The sequence below is a fragment of the Natator depressus genome, chromosome 20, assembly GCF_965152275.1.
Source record: "Natator depressus isolate rNatDep1 chromosome 20, rNatDep2.hap1, whole genome shotgun sequence".
NCBI classification, from domain to species: domain Eukaryota; kingdom Metazoa; phylum Chordata; order Testudines; family Cheloniidae; genus Natator; species Natator depressus.
In genome coordinates this window covers 2,800,268-2,819,332 of record NC_134253.1, presented here as the reverse complement: position 1 = coordinate 2,819,332, position 19,065 = coordinate 2,800,268, and the positions used below count along the sequence as shown (strand labels likewise).

Genomic DNA, 19,065 nt, shown 5'->3' with positions numbered 1-19,065 from the left:
CATCTCAGCTGACCCCCTGTATAATACAGGCCAGAGAATTTCAGCCAATGACTTCTACATTGAGTCCCCTAACAAGTGTTTGTCTAAAGCACATCTTCCAGCAAGTGGCCCACTCTTAATTTGAAGACCCCCAAGAGATGGAAAATCCACGATTCCCCTTGGGAGTTTGTTCCAGTAGTTAATCACCTTCGCTGTTAAAAACCTGTGCCTTATTTCTCCCTTGAATTTGTCTGACTTTAGCTTCCAGCCATCGGTTCTTGCTCTGCCTTTTTCCTCTAGATTAAAGAGCCCTGCAGTATCCGGGATTTTGCCTCTGTGAAGGTATTTATACACTGTGTTCAAATCGCCTCTCAGGCCTCTTCTTGATAAGTTGAACACTTTTAATGGCTTTGAATGATTTTAACTCTCTCCTGCGCTGCGTGAAAGACCCGCACAAATACAAAGAGGAAACTAGGTGACAGCAAGTGGAAATGGTAATGCTGACTATGAGATGCTTGTAAATTGGGCCTGCATCCTGCAGATAGATGATTGCATGTGTGCTTAACTTCGCACATGGAAGTTGTCCTGCTGAAACGCGGCAGAATTTAGTCACGTTGCTTAATGTACCAGTGATGAGCATGATGTAAGAACCTCTCTAGACTAGAAATCAATATGACTCTGTAGGGACATGGGGATCTAGCTTTTTGGCTCCAGTTGCAAGACTGGAGCTTTCAATTGGGAACACACTGCAGGGCAGAGACCTCCCTGCCTGTAGCTCTGTACAGCTCATAGTACGAGTTGGGCACAAATTGGAAGAGAGAATGATTTTATTCTCATGCATCCCTCTTACAGGAATCTGAGAGGTTGTGTTTCCTAGTGGATAGAGCACCACACTGGGAATCAGGAGACTTGGGTTCTGTTCCCAGTTCAGTGGGGCAAGTCACTTCACCTCCCTATACCTCAGTTTCCCCATCTTTAAAATGGGGATAATGATAGTAGATCCCAAAGGGAGGTCATTGATAAGAGCTAGGGGTTATTGTTTGTAGAATATAAACAATAGAAATTTATAGAAATTAGAAAATAAAAAGTTCAGACATACTTCTTAAGTTGAAAACTTCCCCTTTTTGGCCTGCCCTGGACCCGGGCTCAGAGGGATGGGCGAGTCAGAAAGGTCTCAGGAAGATCAGTGTGAGGGTCATTTGCATCGGTTTAGCTAAAGGGGTGAATTTAAATGAGTTTAGAGCCCTCTGTGGATGCCAGTTTAAGTGGAGTAGGACTAGGTTTAAGCTGAACTGCAATAATCTGCTCTCAGGTCAAAGTTGGAGCATCTCCAGCAAGGTTTGCACAATTTAACTAACCTGCGGGTAAGCAACTGCCCAATTTTTAGGGGGAGGGAAAGGAGGGGGTTTGTGTCTGACAGTGAGAACAGGTTTTCTAGAACGGGTTTCAGAGCAGCAGCCTTGTTAGTCTGTATTCGCAAAAAGAACAGGAGTACTTGTGGCACCTTAGAGACTAACCAATTTATTAGAGCATAAGCTTTTGTGGGCTACAGCCCACTTCATCAGATGCATAGAATAGAACATATAGTAAGAAGATATATAGATATATGTATACACACATACAGAGAAGGTGGAAGTTGCCATACAAACTGTAAGAGGCTAATTAATTAAGATGAGCTATTATCAGCAGGAGAAAAAAAAACTTTTGTAGTGCTAATCAAGCTGGCCCATTTAGACAGTTGACAAGAAGGTGTGAGGATACTTAACATGGGGAAATAGAGTCAATATGTGTAATGACCCAGCCACTCTGGTTCTTAACCAGGGGTATGCATACCTGTGGGGGTACAGAGAGATCTTCCAGGGGGTTCATCATCTCATCTAGAGATTTGCCTCGTTTTACAACAGGCTACATAAAAAGCACTAGTGAAGTCAGTATAAACTAAAATTTCATACAATGGCTTCTTTACACAGCTCTATATACTATACACTGAAATGTAAAAAGGAGGACTTGTGGCACCTTAGAGACTAACCAATTTATTTGAGCATGAGCTTTCGTGAGCTACAGCTCACTTCGTCGGATGCTGTAGCTCACGAACGCTTATGCTCAAATAAATTGGTTAGTCTCTAAGGTGCCACAAGTACTCCTTTTCTTTTTGCGAATACAGACTAACACGGCTGTTACTCTGAAACACTGAAATGTAAGTACAAGATTTATATTCTAATCAATTTATTTTAAAATTATATGGTAGAAAGGAAGCCATTTTTCAGTAACCTTGTGGCTGTGACACTTCTGTATTGTTATGTCTGATTTGTAAGCAAGTAGTTTTTAAGTGAGGTGAAACTTGGCCGTAGGCAAGACACATCCGCCTCCTGAAAGGGGGACAGTCATCTGGACAGGTTGAGAACCGCTGATCCAGAGTGATCAGCTGGGCTCTTTGGAAAATCCGACCTGCCCCGGCGGGCGGGGAGACACCATGTTCCTCCATCGCAGACAGTGGGGACAGGATTGTCACTCAGCCCAGGCCCCCCGATCCCAGCTGAGTCTGTTACCCTGCCAGGGTGAGAGAGAACTGGGCTGGGGAGCAGACTAACCCCCAGCTCCCTCCTCGGGGAGCAGCTGGAGCAGCCACAGCCAGAATGTGGGGTGCGGGGGGGGGGGAGCTGGCGGCAGCTCCTTGGGACCCCCCAGCTGGGGGGTGCAGGTCCTGGTAGAGAGGGGGGAGGAACATGGAATAGCCCCTGGGTAGGGGGAATGGGGGGGTCCTTTAAAGCAGGGAGCAGCCCCTGGGACTAAGTGGGGGGGGCCCCAGCTTGGGGGGGTCCCCTAGCCCTGTTGGGGGGGCAGGGAACAGCCCTGAGTGGGGGGAGGTCCCCTAGCCCTGGTGGGGGGGCAGGGAACAGCCCCTCACTGGAGGGGCTCTGGGAAAGAGGAGGGAGGAGCACGGCACAGCCACTGACGGGGTGGGGCGCGGCTCTGGGAAAGAGGAGGGAGGCGCACAGAACAGCCCCTGGGGGAGCTCCCTGTCCCGGGGGGAGGGGGAAGAGGTCCTGGGAAGAGGGAGGTGAGTGACCCTTGCCCCGGAAGCCCTCGCTCGCTCTCCCGGAAGCACCGCCCTCTCCGCCCCAGTCTCTCTCTTTCCGCCGCCATCTTGAAGCCGGCTCCCCGCACAGTGAGTCCCGCCGCGTCTATCCGCCGCCATCCGCCCGGCGGCGGGCCCGGCCGGGGGTGCTGGGGGTGGGGGGCCGCGCGGGGGGGCACTGGCCTGTGCGGGCAGGAGCTGGGGGGGCCCGGCCCGGCCCGGGCCCCGCTTCGGAGGAGCCCGGGTCCCAGCTACCGCCCGGGTGCGGGGCCTGCCTGCCCCGGGGAGGGGGGCTCCCGGGCGGGGGCGGGAGAGGAGGTCCTGGGGGGGGGCAGTGGAAGCCCCTCCCTGGTACCTGGCGGGTCGGGGGGTGTCTCCCCCCAACTGGGTGTGGGGGGTAGAAGGTCGCCTGGTTAGGAGAAATTGAGGAGGGGGAGGATTTTCTGAGTGGGGGGGAGGAGGGGGAGTCATTTCCCTTTGCGAAAGGGGGGGGTGTCCATGTCTCCCCCACTCCCAGCCTCTTCTGGGGTGGGTCAGGAGTTCCCTCCTGTCAGACTAACTTTGTGACTGTGATGAGTGGAGCCAGCTCTTGCACACATCCTGGGCTTTCGGGGGGCGGGGGGGTGTCTGAGCCTCAAGTTTGAAACCCCAAGACTGTCTGGAGCCCCCACAACTTCACATCCCAGGTCTGACTCAGCCCTTCATCCTGCCCAGGTAGATAAACCCGATCCCAAGCGCTGTACTGAATGTGTGGGGTCTTCTGAGGAGACCTCGCAACCAGAGGTGCTGGCACTAAAGGTCGCAGGGGGTGCGTCTCACAATACAGGATTGTCCCAGTGCCCTTGGCCAAAACTTCTGGGTCCTCCTAGGTCCCTGTACTTTGTTCATGGGATAGGAAGAATTTGATCCTTGATTGCCACCAGCTGGCCATGTGGCCGCTGACAAGTCACTTCAATTTTCTGCCCCTTAATTTTTTCTCTCAAGTAGAGGAGGACACCCCTCTTTTGAACTCATGATGAGTTGTGAGAGCTGACTGAAGTCAGTAAAGAGCTGTTGGCCGGGTCAAAGAATGTGTATATGGACCAAGAATTATTATCCAGGCCGCTGAGTTACATAGGAATATGGGGGTTGCCAGTGCATTTCAGACCCAAAGTCTGTCTAGCCCAATCTCCTGTCTGATGGGGGCTGGTACCAGAAACTTCAGAGGAAGGTGTAAGAACCCCACAGCAGGCAGATGAGGGATTATTTGACACACAACCCCACCCCACCCCCCACATCTCTCTCACACGCACACACACAGAGGTGGCATTCAGATCTCTAATAGATTTGGTTTTGTTCTGAAACACACGAGTTCATATCATTTGCATTAACTGTAACACTAGATATTCATGATATCCATATTAATATGCAGTTCCATTTTTAATCTCTTTACGTTTTTGGTCACTGTGATCACCATTGCAGACCTGTTGCCTCTGAGGACATGCATAACGAGTTTACTTACTTGCTGGAAATGGGAAATGCTGTGATACAAGGGTTTGGTAATGGGAACGACCACTTAGTTGCAATTTCATGGTGAAATAAAATTATAGCTTCTCTCTTGCTTGTTTCAAAAGTGTTATGAAACTTCCTTATTTGTAGCCACCCAAAAGTGCATCTGTTTGGCTTTCCTGATTGTGGGAGAGACATTAACTGTGAATGTCATGGGACTTTTTCTCTTAGCTCCTCAAATCCCAAAGAACTGAATCCTTCATTAATTGTGGCATCTGTTTTTCTTTCTTGCTCTCAGAAATGCCTGGTGAAGCGACAGAAACCGTCCCAGCCACAGAGCAGGAACTGCCTCAGCCTCAGGCTGAGACAGGTTAGTGTTGCTTTGCTTTATTATACACCTTCTGAAAGGATCCTGAAACTCATCCAGCCTAAACTTCAAGGACAGGTGAAGCCAGTTTGTGGGGAGGGAGAACAAGAATATTTTGACCTTTGGTGGCTTTTGGAAGTCTAGTTCAGAGCCTTGAAGAAGGAAGGGAAGGTTGAGCGCTGGTCACTTGACTGTGTTTCACTTGCTCAGGTGGATGAGTTAAGAGGGCTCTTTGAATGGAAATGGTGGTAGCATGCTTGAAGGGCAGTAAGGGGTCAGTCGTTACTGCTGCCCAGCTGTACAACCACGGCTTTGGCAGTGTGTGATGTGCAGAAATACTCATTGTAAAACACCAGCCTGTTTTCATTTAGCTAGTGTTCTGATTTGCTGTGGTTACTAGGTGAAACACAAGTATGTGGGTCTCAGCTGCTCTAACCCAGGTGAAATGCTGGATGTTGGGTTCATTGGTCTTGGTGCCTTTTCTCTTAACCACACATTGTTTGGCTGCCTGCTGGTGTACAAGGCAGAACTGTTTGTCCCACAGCATCGCCACATGATTGTGTGGGTGTTTCTCAGTCAACCAGCTCGAAAGGCGCTTGATGCCCGCAGTGATATTGGTTATTAAATATATGGTAACATTCAGAGTCTGACAAAGCAGCCCCAGTGCAGCCAGCTCTGAGTCACACGGCCTACAGTGGAATTGCAAAAGCATACTTGGTACATTCAGTAAAATGCTGATTCCCTCCATCAGGGGATGTCATCAGCTTGTGTCGCACATTTGTAACCTAGTGTTGTTACAAGTAACACTGGACGTCCTTATTAGTGAAACAGATTAGAAAAATTAATTTTGTTCAGCTTGTTTTCTTTGTGTCTGTGAGGGCACTTGGTGTATAGTCAATTTCACTCTTTCCCCTGTGTGCATCTGATGAAGTGAGCCTTAGCTCACGAAAGCTTATGCTCAAATAAATTTCCCATATTGCATGTATGGGTCTCTCCCAAAACAGCAAGGGAGAGAGAAACCTTTTAAAGCCATAGGAAAAACATAGCTGTAAATCCGCAAAGATTCACAGGGTGTTAGAGCAGGTCTAGGAACCAAGATTCCTTTTAACTCCTTGAAACTGACTAGATAACAGATTCTCTCCAATGGAATGGCTAAAAGTGGACACAGGGAGCAACATGATGCTTCAGCCAGAAAGTTACAGCAGGGTTTGGCATTCACCGCGCATTGTGATGCAGCACTGATGAATGTGCTGTAAGAACGTCTGACTACTCTTTGGAGGGAGGGAGGAGTTGAACTGAGAGTCGGTGCAGCTTTAAAAAAAAAAAGCAACAGAATTCTGCTTGCGTTTTGCAGTGTGTATGAATTTAGTAATGATTTTCCAACCCACTGTATGTTGTGCTTCTCAATTGTCTCTCTTGAAGGTTTCCTGGTGCTGTGATCCAGTTATCAAATAGTATGGCCTTGTTTGCTACATTTCTGCCTAGAGGGTCGGGGCACACTGCATGACTGTAGGACTGGGCCTGAGGCATGGGGGAGCCACACAGTGCATGACTGGTAAATGCGGTGAATTCTGTCCAAGGGCTGTGTGAGTTTGACTTGGGGACAAGAAGAAAAATTGGGACCATTTGAATGATCAAACGCTGCTGGGGAAAAGGTTTTGTGAGGGGAAGGTACCCGCAGGGGGGCTAAAGTCCAGTTCTCCGTTAAATTGTGCTTGTCGTTCATGAGTCAAGTAGGTAGCTCAATTTGACTAGCAGTATGGTCATTTTCTTTAAATGCCTCATTGAGGGGTAGATGCGATTCCTATGGCTGGGTAACTTCCCAGGCACCATTTGTGCCCGTGGGTGCATACAGAGCTGCAGCATCCCAGGGCATGGTTTTTCGCTGGGTCGCCGAGGATAACTCACACATTTTCCCCACTGTTGATTCTTCTCATCTCTTGGTTGTCTTACCACACCATGGAGCATATAAAGGTTGGTGGGTCTTGGTAGTATGTGGTGTGTACTCAACAGCTGATGCTATTGCAGTAACTCCTCCCCCGGCCCCCGGGGAAGCAAGCTGGGCTCTCGCAGGAGTGACACTGGCAGCTGAGCAGACCAGAGCAGTTGCCACCAAGAGTCCTGAGGTGGCAGGCCAGGGTTCCCAGGCTGAGGCTGCTCTGGAGCCTTCAGGTAGGTCTCAAGTTACTACAGGAGGTGGGGGAGGGGGCACAAAGAGTTACCCTGTCTGTAAAATAAAATCTGGCTCTGACTCATCTAGGGCATTAGAAATACCAGCTCCACGTTGAGCAGAATCTTCCGAAGCCTGGTGGGGCTCGAAAGGAGCTACCGGTTAGAGGGCTCTGATAACATGTATGATTACGTGTGTGTGTGAGATTTAATCTCTGAGATGGTTTCATTGCACCTCTTGTCACCTAAGTGTATCTCTGCTGGAGTTAGACTGGCCTGTGGAAAGAGCGTAATGCAGTGCTGAACTCCCGAGGTCCAGCAATATGGGGCTTCGTTTCCCACCCCCCACAGCCCAGTTACTAGGAGCCTTCATCGATTGTCTGCGGCCTCCATGAAATCCATTGCTTTCCTGGGTTGGCAGGAGATGCCCCTGGAGCACATTGTGGGGCATTAGAGCTGGCAGTTGCATGGCAGTCTTGTCTCAGTGATGTCCCAGAGTGATAATGTCTGAGGCATCTTGAGTGAATATGGAAGGATCAATGAGGCCTCATGGAGACTGGAAAGAATTTTTCAAAGGGAAAGTTATGGTGAATGCCCCCTGCTGCCTGGTTCATGCTCGGCTCAGCACCTTTCCGAGATTAGCTCCCCTTTGTTAGACTTGGTAGTTCCCCTTTAAGAAACTGATCAAGTTTCCCTACTTGGAAACTGGTAACTTCTGGGGGGCATGTGCTGGGCCTTTCTTCCCCCTTGCTACAGGACTCCCAATTTTAGACTCCACTCTGGGATCTGCCGTGTTTTATTGTCGTACATTTCACTAACACTTGAAACCAACTCCTGCTCACTGAGTGCAGGCCTGGGCCTAGCTGCCCGGCTCTCAGCAACAGAGAGGTGACAGGTTCTAGTCTCTGATTGGCACTAAACCCGATTTGGGAAAGGCTGAGCCAGAACAATACATGAACAACTGGTGTCTGCCACTGAGTCAGCAGTCATGTGACCTATGCAAAGTGGCTTTTGTGCAGACCCCCTAAATCAGCGGCTGATACATAAATGAGTCAGTCGTTCATACCTGGATCAGGGGTGCAGCTCCCTCCCCCCGGAGCAGGAGGGTAGGTGAAAGCCTTAGCCGCTTGCTCAGTGCAGCCCTGGGGTTACCTTCCTGCTGCAGCCAAGCCTTGCATTCTGCATTAGTCAGCACTGCCCTGCTGAGAGAAGACCTGGCCCTCCGGAGTGGGAGTAAGGCAAGGCAGGCAAGGCGTCGGACTCACAAAAGGCATTTCCCTTCTATTCTAAAGCTGTTCAGGAGAACAATGTGGAGAAGCCATCTGCATCCCAGACACCTGCAGACCACGCCTCTGGCCTGCTGGGAACAGACCACCTCTTCCCCACCCTCCTGCTCATCATGAATACCCCCTCATTCCTAGCCTCTAGCCCCTCCCCATGGAAGCGGATGCTGGGTTAGCTGGTGTAACAGCCCAAGCAGCTCTGCTGTTCCCGTCCAGCTAGTGGTGTTCTGGGGTTGCAAGCTGCCCCAGGCTGCTTGAGTCACACCCAGTGTCTCCAGTGGATCCGTACCTGATGGTGGAATAGCAACTGGAGCAGGTCAGCTCTCCTTGCCTGACCCCTCTGCCTGCTGTGCAAAACAACATGCCTGCAGCTTTTGGCTAAGCAGATTGCTGCTCATGAGAACCAGCTCATTCCCATACGCTGCCAAGTGCGGCCTCTTCCCCTGGATCCCTTTGATACAGACTGCGCAGGTTCCTCCCTAGTTCAGTCTCACTGGGCTTGTCCTGCCACCCTCTTCCAGAGACCTCGCTGGGCTCTCTCCCTCAGAGGTTTGGGGTGCATCTAGTGCTCAAGAAAGTAAAGGGCTGATGCCCCTCGCTAGCGTTACATATCATATGGGCAGGCGCTGCTTATTTTTGGTGTGCCGCTGGTCCAGTGCACCTAGCTCCTGACCAGCAGAATCATCAGGACAGCGCTGTCCTGGATTCATCTTCCCCGTGCTAGCTCGCTTGGATTGCAGCCCAGCCTGGGTTTGAACTCTGGTATCCAGAGGTGAAAGGTGAGCGGCACCATTCTTGCGAGACCTGGTTTGTCTTGGAAATGGAGCAGAACCTTCTTGCTTGCAGCAGTTCCTGATTGGAAGGACTTGTCGGTAATAACCTTTCACTCTTGCTTGTCTAGCTCCTGCTGTCCCTGCCCCTCCTGCCGATGCTCCTGTTCAAGCGTCAGGTATTCTGAACTCATGTGCCCCCCGTGCGTCTCATTAACAATGTTTGCTGTGCTGGGTAGTCCCATTAACAAAAACGTTTAGCAAAACGTGCAGTGCGAGAGCAGGAGCCTAGGAGCTAGGACTCCTGGGTTCTTCTCCCATGTCACCGCCGTGTGCCTCAGTTTACTTATGTGTGAAAGAAAACCTGCATTCCAGGAGCACACAAGGCTTTTAATTGCATGTTTGTAAAGCACTGGGGATGGATGAGGCTAGAGGAGGGAGTGTTTGCTCCTAGGATCTGAGGGCTGCTTTCCTGGGATAAAGGATCCGTGCGAGAGCCTGGTGTGTTGGGACAATGAAACCGCAACATTCAGGAGCTGTACAGCAACTTGTGATGTTTCCTTCCCGTTCTCGGGCATCCCAAATGCTAGGAGACAAACAGTGCTGTCTGGCCCTGAGCATGGCATGCTCACACACTGCCCAGCTCAGGCTGCGTCAGCCGCTTGCCAGGAGCCTGAGGGCCTAACCTAACCTGCCTGAAAAAGAGCCATTCGCAGCCAGACTCCTGTTTAATATGGAGTTGCAGCCCTCAGAGACCGCGAAGCCCGGCATGTGATCCTGCCCTGTTTGGATGCAGGTGGAACCCTGCATGCTGGGGCCTGCCACCTCTGCAGACCACACCTCCATAGTAGCTGAGGGATCCAAGCTTTGAATTGGACTGTGTGAAGCACAGGAGTGTGTTACTTCCCCTATGCTCCCAGAATCCCTTTGGGAGAAAAACTGAATGCGTGTACCAGTCTGCTGGGACAGCATCCTCCACCAAAGCCAGGGGGATTTCCAGAGCCAGGCAAACGCCGAACCAACCAGACACCGACCGCTCCGTCTGGCTTGTCAGGCACTTGTACCTGGTGTCTAGAAACCCGCACAGGGTCCTGGGTTCAAGGCCAACGGGCCAGAATGATTTCCTGGGTCTTTGTGCTGAAATAAAGCTGCTGTATTTCCATAGCTTTCTGGACCCCAGGATCATTTTACTGAAGTTATGGGCTGGAAAACGAGCTGGAGCAGGGTTCTTCCCCAATGTGCTACTGACACATGGACGCTGCGGGTGGGCAGCCGGCGTTCTGGGTTAGGGGGGTTGTATGTGTGCCCATGGGGATGGGGGCATGGAGCTGTGCAGGCAGGGTTAGCCAGGGGGACTTCCCCTTAGGGGTGGGATATTTTGTGTGTTAAAATACACTGATCTGTCTCCCTCTGGAGGGCGGGAGGCAGGAGCGTCTGTCGTGCGTGGAGAGCTTTCTGAGAGCCGCAAGGGACAGGGTGTTAAAGTGCCATCGCCTGGCAGTGTCCTGGCGAGGGTGTGGGGCCACCCGTCTGCCCGGGTAGCTGGACTGTAGCCCACGCGGGGTCGCGCTGGATTACTCGCCTTTCTCCCCTGGCCCCCTTGGTTTTCTTTTCTCATTGGTTCACTTTGTTTCTCTCTCTCCGTCTCTTCATGCTGCTCCTTCCCCAGCACTAGCTCCAGCTCCTGCTGCTAACCCTGCCCAGCCCTCCTCTCCAAGTGCCCCCACGGGCCCGGCTGTGTCACGAGAGCAGCCCCCCTCCCCAACCTCTCCTGCTTCCCCAGCACTAGCTCCCCCTGCAGCCCCTGCCTCCCCACCTGTGGTCCCAGCTCTGATGCCTCCTACCTTCTCCGCTCCCTTAAAGCTCCCAGCTGCAGCTGTTGGCATCCCAGTGCCCAGCCCACCTCCCGCTATTCCCCCTACAGCCCCAGCTCTTGGGACCCCAGCCGATTCTGCCACTCCAGGCTCTCCCAGGCCTGCTGCTGCTGCTTCCCCAGTTACTCCAGCGTCCCCTGGGGGCCCAGCACTGGCATCTCCTTCTGTTACCCCAAGGTGTCCCCATGCCTCTCTCACCACCCCTCTTGCCCCCCTGGCGGCACCAACCTCTCCTAGATGCCCAGTTTTGACAGCTCCTGTTTCTCCCCTGACCCCCCTCGTTCCTCCTGTGGCCCCTGCGGTGCCAGGCCCTCTTGCTCCTCCCGCAATCTCAGCCACCCCCCCTGTGGCTGCTGCCCCCGCCCCCCTCACCCTTCTGGCTCCTGTTTCTCCCCCTGTGACATCAGCTCTGGCTGCTGCTACCCCTGTGGCCCAACCTACTTCCCCCGCCCCTCTTGTTCCTCCCATAGTCATTGCTGCTCCCCCAGCCCCCCTCACATCTCCTGGGACCTCAGCTTCTCTGGTGGTCCCTGGTGCTGCCCCTCTGGCCCCAACCTCTTGCCCAGCTTTTCCTGTGGCTCCTGTCCCAGCACCCTCCACGCCTCGCGAGACCCCTGCCTCTCCCCCAGCCCCTCTCCCTCCCCCAAAGACCCCAGCCTCTCCTACAGCTCCTGCCCCGGCCCCCTCCACTCCCTCGGAGACCCCTGCCTCTCCCCCAGCCCCTCTCCCTCCCCCAAAGACCCCAGCCTCACCTCCTGCCCCAAGCTCCTCCACTCTCCCCGAGACCCCTGCCTCTCCCCCAACCCCTCTCTCCCCCACACAGGCCCCATCCTCACCTCCTGCCCCAACCCCCTCCACTCCCCCAAAGACCCCTGCTTCTCTACCAAAGCTCCCAGCCTCTCCTGTGGGTCCTGCTTCTGCCCCAGCCCTCTCCATGCCCTCTGAGACCCCTCCCTCTCTCCCAGCCCCTCTCCCTTCTGCTGTGGCCTCAGCTTCTGCTGCTCCTCCTGCCTCAGCCCCAACCCCCTCCACTTCCATCAAAACCCCTGCTCCTCCATCAAAGGCCCCAGCCTCCCCTGTGGCTCCTGCTCCTGCTCCTGCCCCCTCCACTCCCCCTGTGATCCCTGCCTCTGCCCCATCCCCTCTCCCTCCCCCAAAGACTGCAGCCTCTCCTACAGCTCCTGCTCCAGCCCCCTCCATTCCCCTTGTGACCCCAGCCTCTCCCCCAATCCCTCTCCCTTCCCCTATGGCTCCTTCCCCAGCCCCTCTCCATCCCTTGGTGGCTCCTGTTTCTCCCAGTGTGACACCAGCTCTGGGGGCTCCTGCATCTCCTCCAGCTCCTGTCACCCCCACTGAGGCTGCAGTTTCTCCTGGGACCCCTGTTTCTCCCCATGTGGCCCCAGCCTCTCCCACTTCCCCACTTCTGGTGACCCCTGGCTCTCCCTCTGTCCCAAAGGCAGTAACTGAGGCTGCTGGCTCTGCCCCCGCCTCCTCCCCTGAGCTCCTCCTTGCTCCCCAGAAACCAGCTTCCTCGCCAGCTGCTTCCACTGACCTCCCTGCCACTCCCCTTACTCCAGCGAGTAGCCAAGCCCCTGCACCTCTGCCTGCTTCCCCCGCTGAAGAGCTAACCCTCCGCCCCGGGCTTCCTAAACCATCCCCGCCTTCCTCCTCACCTGGTCCTGCGCCCGAAGCGCCAGCTAGACCCCCCACCCCTGTCTGCGCTGCTACCATCGATGACGACGAGCTGCCGCCTCTCATCCCTCCCGAGGGGCCTGCCGGGGAACTGCCTTTGCAACCGATCCTGGTGGATCTCTCCTCTCCCAGACCCGCTGTGGCCCCTGCTGAGGCCCCAGCTCCTCTTCCTCCAGCCAAGCAACCCGTGCTGAAGAATGACAAGGGTATTTGTGGCCTCGGTTTGCTGTGTGCATGGAGTGTCAGCAGCTGCCCACTGAGTACTAACCTCGTAGAGACTGTCAGGCCTCGATTCCCCTCCTCCCCCACACACACTTCGCCTGCTTGGTTTGTGAGCCTAGAAACGTAGCATTTAGAAGCGATGTGCCATGCTATGTAGTGAGGCCAAAATAACCCCGTGCTGAGCCATGAGCGGCCTGGTGAGCGCTGACCAGGATCCTGGCTGGGGTAAAGCCTCTTGTACGTGGCGTCCCAGTATCAGGCAGGTCACCGCCCGCTGTCTGCTCTTGTGTTGGACACCAGCTTCTGTAGTTTGTTCTAGCGCAGTTCACGTCACTAATGGAGGGGTCTCGGACACGCATGGGGCTGGCTTGCAGGGGGGGATGGTTTGAACTCTGTTGCGTCTGGACCAGCGTCACCAGAACTGCGTAGCCTCCCACTTGGATGTTTCACCAACGTCTGCTGTGTATTTAATCCATTCTTCTCTGAATTCTCTGTTTCTCAGCAACCTTGTGGAGATCTAGGTCAGCTCAAAGATCGCCAGAGGTCCCAGGGTTAATCGTGGTCACTTTCAACCTGCCTGTATTGGGCAGATGCTCACAGTCCTGCTTGGATTTAGCGTCCTGGCTGGTTCACCTGTGGTTATCCTTTTACTTCCCTGGAAACAAGTTTGATGTTAAAATGTGTCTCCGTGGCCTGTGTTAGTTCTTAGCATGTGTGCTGGTCAGTTGACCTGTCTGCGCCCACTTCTGGGCCACGGGAGCGTTGCTGTATGTGTCATTGGTGTGGTGGCCTGTCCTATGCACACCCTAACCAAGCTGCACACAGCATTTAGTGCAGGGGCCTGAGGGTCAGGGTGTGAGTGGTTGATGGGTCTGTCTAGTTACCGAGCCTTGTATCTACTCCCAGTGAGACTGGGCCACATGGAAATCACAGATTGGGCTGGGTTTGTGCCCTAGCTGGTCTTCATTTCTGAACTGGCTGTTAGCATGGAGAGGAGGGTTGTAACTCGCCCCTCCCAGTCTGCTCTGGGGGTTGAGTGTGGCACAGACAGATTCTGCTTCTTCACTTCTGTGCTGTCAGGCACGTTTCATTCTCCAACACGTCAGGGCTTGCAAGCTAACTACACCCACTGCAGCAGAGACTTGCATGAACTCCCAGCAGTCCTGTGAGTCCTACCAGATCCCTGACCACTTCTTGGTAGTGGCACAGATACGCATTTCAGCATCCGGAGATGCTGCTTCCTGCTAAGGGCTCTTGGTTTAATTGTTGTCGTACCACCCCTTTAATAGAGCCATGGGTGGGCCTGGCTTTGTGCAGACACACAGCAACCCTGCAAGCTCAAGGTAACTCGTAGCCACTTTCCCTGCTCTAGGCCTGAGCTCCTACAATCCCCCATTTTACTGTCATTTAAACAGACTGAAGAGGCATTGACAGAGTGTCAGATTTTGTCTTCCTCCCCGCCCCAGCTGGGTCCCTGGTGATGCGAGTTATGCTTTGCTGACTCACTCTTCTGGTGTTGTCGAACCCGCCTTTACACTTGTTTATCATCTGCTCCTGCCTAACACTCACTTCACTGCTGATGAATGTAGAGGTTTGGGCTTGGAGCTGGATTCTGCAAAGAGCTGAGTACTTGTGACTCCCACTAATTTTGAAGGAGATGGGCGGTGCCCAGTGCCCTAGCTCAGCCCTCTGATTAGGTACAGATACTTTCCCACTTCGCCTAGGGGAGTACCTTAAGCTCCTTCCTGTTTCTCAGCTTCTAGACGGGGCAGAATACCAACCATCATCCCCCCCTTCCCGTCCTCAAATTCACCCTCCCTTTCCTATCCAAAATCCAGTGGCAGCTGTGTAGGCAGGGTCTGTAAACCCAATGGCCTCATAGATACCAAATCCTGATCCACTCCAGTCTAGTTGTTAGAGAGAGCAGGAGGGTAAGGAGCAGGCAGTCATGCAGTCTGACTACTAGGCTTCTGTCTGCTGCCGCACAAGGTTTTCCCCCCACCGTTTCAGAGCACTGGATTTCCAAAGCATTTGGTGCTGTTAGTCTGTGTTGTCCTCCTTGGATGTGACTGTTCCTTTATTACCCAAGAGGGATCGGTGTGGGGAGAGCTGTTCCTATACCAGGTCTTGCATAAGTTTATTGAATTGAAGTTCATTTTGGTGTGAACTGGGGTGAAGGAGCAGTGTCAACCCTTTGGTATAACGAGACCCGAAACAGCCCCGTGGCAAAAGCTCTGCCAGAACAGGTCAGCTTCCTTGGTCTGTCTGTTTCCTCCAGACTGGCCTGCTACTCCCCACAGGGGCCCACGCTGGAAAATGTGAATGCACGTTTATATCCATAGGGTCCGGCACAGAATCCGACAGTGACGAATCGGTGCCAGAACTCGAAGAACAAGATTCTACACAGGCCACCACACAGCAGGCACAGGTGAGGGGTCCGGTCCCTGCAGCTGAGCGTGTGCGGTGGGGGTGAGTTGCAGGATTCCCTGGCTTCTGGAAGTGAGCGAGAACCTTTCGTCTTCGCGCTATGGAGGGCCATGATCTGTGAATTGATTGAGCCCAGGCAGTCACTTGAGGCGGATGTGAACATGCATCTCTCACTGTACTCACAGCTTAGGGGGAAGGCCCTGGGGAAATCCCCATTCTTCAGTCCACCCAGATGCAACCCCTCCCAGGCCCTGTAGATCCTGTCTCAGCTAGCTCACACCGCTGTGAATGCTGGCCATTGGAGAGTCATGCCTGCGTGCAGAGCAGTTCTGTTCCTCCCTCCCCCATACAGTGAGCTGGCTCTGTCCTGAACTCTGCTCTCCAGCATGGCAGAGCAGCGGTTGCTGAGAGAGACCATCTCAGCTGGTCCCCTGCTGCTGGTTCCTTGGGCATCTTCCCCAGGATTCGCTAAGGCCCCACTTGTTGCCTGTCCCTGCAGCTCGCAGCAGCCGCTGAAATAGATGAAGAACCAGTTAGCAAAGCAAAGCAGAGCCGGAGTGAAAAGAAAGCACGAAAGGTAAGAGACCATGGCAGTGGGCCCAATTCCTCGCCCTCCCTTTGGGAGTCAGCCAGCCCAGCTGGGAAGAGGAATGGCTCTGTCAAGATCTCCATGTGCATTGGGGCTTATATCCTCTGGGCCCCTTTGATTTAACCCTGTCGTGCCCAGCATGGTGCTGCTTGTATAGTGCAATGCCTCCTGTACTGGCAAGGCTGGCACAGAACTGAGGGGCGCTTGGGTGACCCTTCGCCTTTCTCATCCAATGACCTCAGAGGCCAGCCCTGGTGACCCCCAGCTGAGGAGGTGCACCCATTCCACAGAAGAAATTGAAACAGAGAGAGGAGACCTCGGGTCATCCAGTAAGGTGGTGGCAGAGCTGGGAATGAACTCTGCCTCCAGGTTCTTTCCACTCTGCCTCTGTCTACAAGGCTTTGAAGGCTTCTCGGCCGCAGTAATGTCAGAGGTTTCTTTGCGGGATCCCAAAGTCCTGAGCCGATGAGCTAGTTACACCTTGCCTAGGCTGTCTCAATGAGCTATTTCTCTTTCCTTCCCTTCTCCTTTGCTTTTAAGGCAATGTCCAAACTGGGCCTTCGCCAGGTCACAGGTGTAACCCGAGTCACCATCCGGAAATCCAAGAACATCCTCTTCGTCATCACGAAGCCAGATGTGTATAAAAGCCCAGCATCAGACACCTACATAGTCTTCGGCGAGGCAAAGGTGAGCTGAGCCCGCTCATGATGGACGGGGGAACACCTGACCGCTCTTTCAATCTGTGTTCACAGCAGCGCGGTGGCCCAGCCAGACCTCGGGGATTGTAGTTCTGTGGCATCTCGCTTCAGACAGAACTGTGCTAGATAAGTTTCCCTGCTGCTGTGTGTGTGTGTCTGGTGGGATGTGAGTGGGTTTTGAATCCTCTCTGCAGGCTGGTTTCTCATCTTGTTGTGGCTGTGGCTGACTCGAAAGGCCTTGGATGTCTTGAACCTCCATTCTGAAGTCCTGGCTTCTCTTTGGGTTCAGTTTTAAATGACAGCATCTCACTGTGCTCTGTGCTTCTCCCAACCCCCAGATCGAAGATCTGTCCCAGCAGGCGCAGCTGGCAGCTGCCGAGAAATTCAAAGTGCAAGGAGAAGCCGTCTCAAACATTCAGGAAAACACACAGACTCCCACCGTACAGGAGGAGAGCGAAGAAGAGGAGGTATGTTGCCTCCGGGGCCCAGTCATGTTTGGGGTCTGAAACAGAAGCCCACAGCCCGTGCAGTTCAGATGAAAGGACCCACTGTATTAATGTGCACGTGTGGTTAATGGCACATGCTACCCTTTGGGCCTCTTGTCCACCTTCGTGTCTCTCTCTGGCAGGTGTCCAGGACCCCGGTGTGAAGCAAGTTGGGGGTGGGTTCCCAGCCCATTTTCTAGTGGGACATATGTCCACCTCACACAAACCATCATACCAACTCATCCTCTCTTTGGGAAGCCCGGCAGAGGGCAGGCCCCGGACATTTACTATCCTTCCCCACTCTGGAGCAGGCACTTCTCACCAGCACTGATTATTGCAGTTACTGGGCTCCTGCTGCTGTATGCATTGTGATATCTCCCCATTGCACTCACCTGCAAGGCATCTGAGCCCATTTGCCCCTATAACACGTGCTGGATACACTGAGACGTGGTACCTGGGGATTCCCTGTCCCTTCTGCCGCCTTCCTGCCCTAATGGTAGAAAGAAGAAACTTGCCCTGAGCGCTGGCCATCCCAGAATCCCCTACTGCGAGGCTGCTTGCACCTTCCTTTTGGAGCAGCTGGTGCTGGCCGCTGTCAGGAGACAGGAAAACATACCAAATTGGGTCTGATCCCGCCTGGTAATTCCTTTGCTTCCATGAAGCAGCCATTTCCCCAATCTGCAAGCAGTGAAATCAGATCATGAGTGCTCCTACTGCTTGGGTTGAATTGAGGAATCCCCAGTGGGTCGGGGCCGTCTGTACCTGCACGGCACAGAGAGATCCGTGCCATCAGCTGGGAGACAGTCCTGGTCTTTTCTCGCTTAGGTTGACGAGACCGGCGTCGAGGTGAAGGACATCGAGCTGGTCATGTCCCAGGCGAACGTGTCCCGCGCGAAGGCTGTCCGGGCCCTGAAGAACAACAGTAACGATATTGTAAATGCTATTATGGTGAGTGGCCTCTGGAGCGGAGTTCCCAGCCAGTCGAGCAAACCCGAAACTTGGGGAGTAGACGTTAGAGTTTGGAGTGAATCCTCCCTGGATGGGGAGAACAGGGCATGCTCATTTCACTGCTGATGGGTGTGAGGAGCTCACTGATCAGTTACCATGAGGATATATCCCTGCTTACCCCCTCCTCTCTCCATGTCTCAACTCACCTGTTCTGCATCATTCTGGCAGTTTTCATTGTCTGCACCGACGTCACCCATTGGGAAGGGGGGAAATAACAGATCCGATGGTACAAAATCCACTTGGGTCTGTGTTGTGATGTAAATAATTATTTGGGGAGTAGGCGTCCCCCTGCTTCTGTCCTCCCCACCCCCCCACGTGTATCCAAGCAGGATATCACCCAGCTCTCTGCCCTCAGAACAGCCTTCCCCAAGGCCGCTTGGCCCCGCTTGGTAGATAAACAGTCTGAAGCTCACGCCGCTCTGTTTCTTCTGCATCAGCATGCTGGAGGGAGCTGGAGTGCAGAGCTTAGTGAAATCTCCAGGGAATTGCAGACTTGCCCCCAGGGATACTTTCTAACCGTTCTTTCTCTGTCTCTCCAGGAATTGACGATGTAGCCATCAGAAGGGAGGAACCTTTTGGTTTTTCAGAGAAGAGTAAAATGCAGCGAAATTTAACATTTGTACTATTTCTATCGATAAATAAAAGTTGTGGCTTACTGTCGGTGAAATCTTTTATGTTTTGTTTTGCCTTTTGTTTGCCCGGAGGTCACAAGGAGGTGTAACCGCTGATCACAGAGGAAGACCCAGGCCTGACATTGTCTCTCCTCTGCTGTTCCCGGGAAGGCACGCCTGCTAATTCTAGTGCAGGGGTCGGCAACCTTTCAGAAGTGGTGTGCCGAGTCTTCATTTATTCACTCTAATTTAAGGGTTTGCGTGCCAGTCATACATTTTAACGTTTTTAGAAGGTCTCTTTCTATAAGTCTCTAATATATAACT

General features: G+C 53.2%; 1 protein-coding gene across 5 annotated transcripts; it reads left to right on the top strand.

Moving 5' to 3' along the window:
• Nucleotides 1-3,067: 3,067 nt before the first annotated feature.
• Nucleotides 3,068-18,797, top strand: NACA (nascent polypeptide associated complex subunit alpha). Of its 5 annotated transcripts, XM_074934946.1 has the most exons (9): nt 4,845-4,916; nt 6,942-7,085; nt 9,267-9,314; nt 15,266-15,351; nt 15,850-15,927; nt 16,480-16,626; nt 16,976-17,104; nt 17,948-18,070; nt 18,670-18,797. In XM_074934946.1, the coding sequence occupies exons 1-9, from the start codon at nt 4,847-4,849 to the stop codon at nt 18,682-18,684; spliced, it is 840 nt and encodes a 279-aa protein (XP_074791047.1). In that variant the 5' UTR covers nt 4,845-4,846; the 3' UTR covers nt 18,685-18,797. The 5 variants fall into 5 exon arrangements, with proteins under 5 accessions (XP_074791050.1, XP_074791047.1, XP_074791049.1 ...); XM_074934949.1 differs by lacking the exons at nt 6,942-7,085; nt 9,267-9,314 and adding an exon at nt 3,068-3,148; XM_074934948.1 differs by lacking the exon at nt 6,942-7,085.
• Nucleotides 18,798-19,065: the final 268 nt, after the last annotated feature.

Coding starts and splice junctions, on each gene's coding strand:
- NACA (XM_074934945.1), top strand. CDS start 11,944: ATGCCCTCTGAGACCCCTCCCTCTCTCCCAGCCCCTCTCCCTTCTGCT. Junction 12,908..15,265: donor CGTGCTGAAGAATGACAAGG/GTATTTGTGGCC, acceptor TTATATCCATAG/GGTCCGGCACAGAATCCGAC. Junction 16,627..16,975: donor TAGTCTTCGGCGAGGCAAAG/GTGAGCTGAGCC, acceptor CCCAACCCCCAG/ATCGAAGATCTGTCCCAGCA.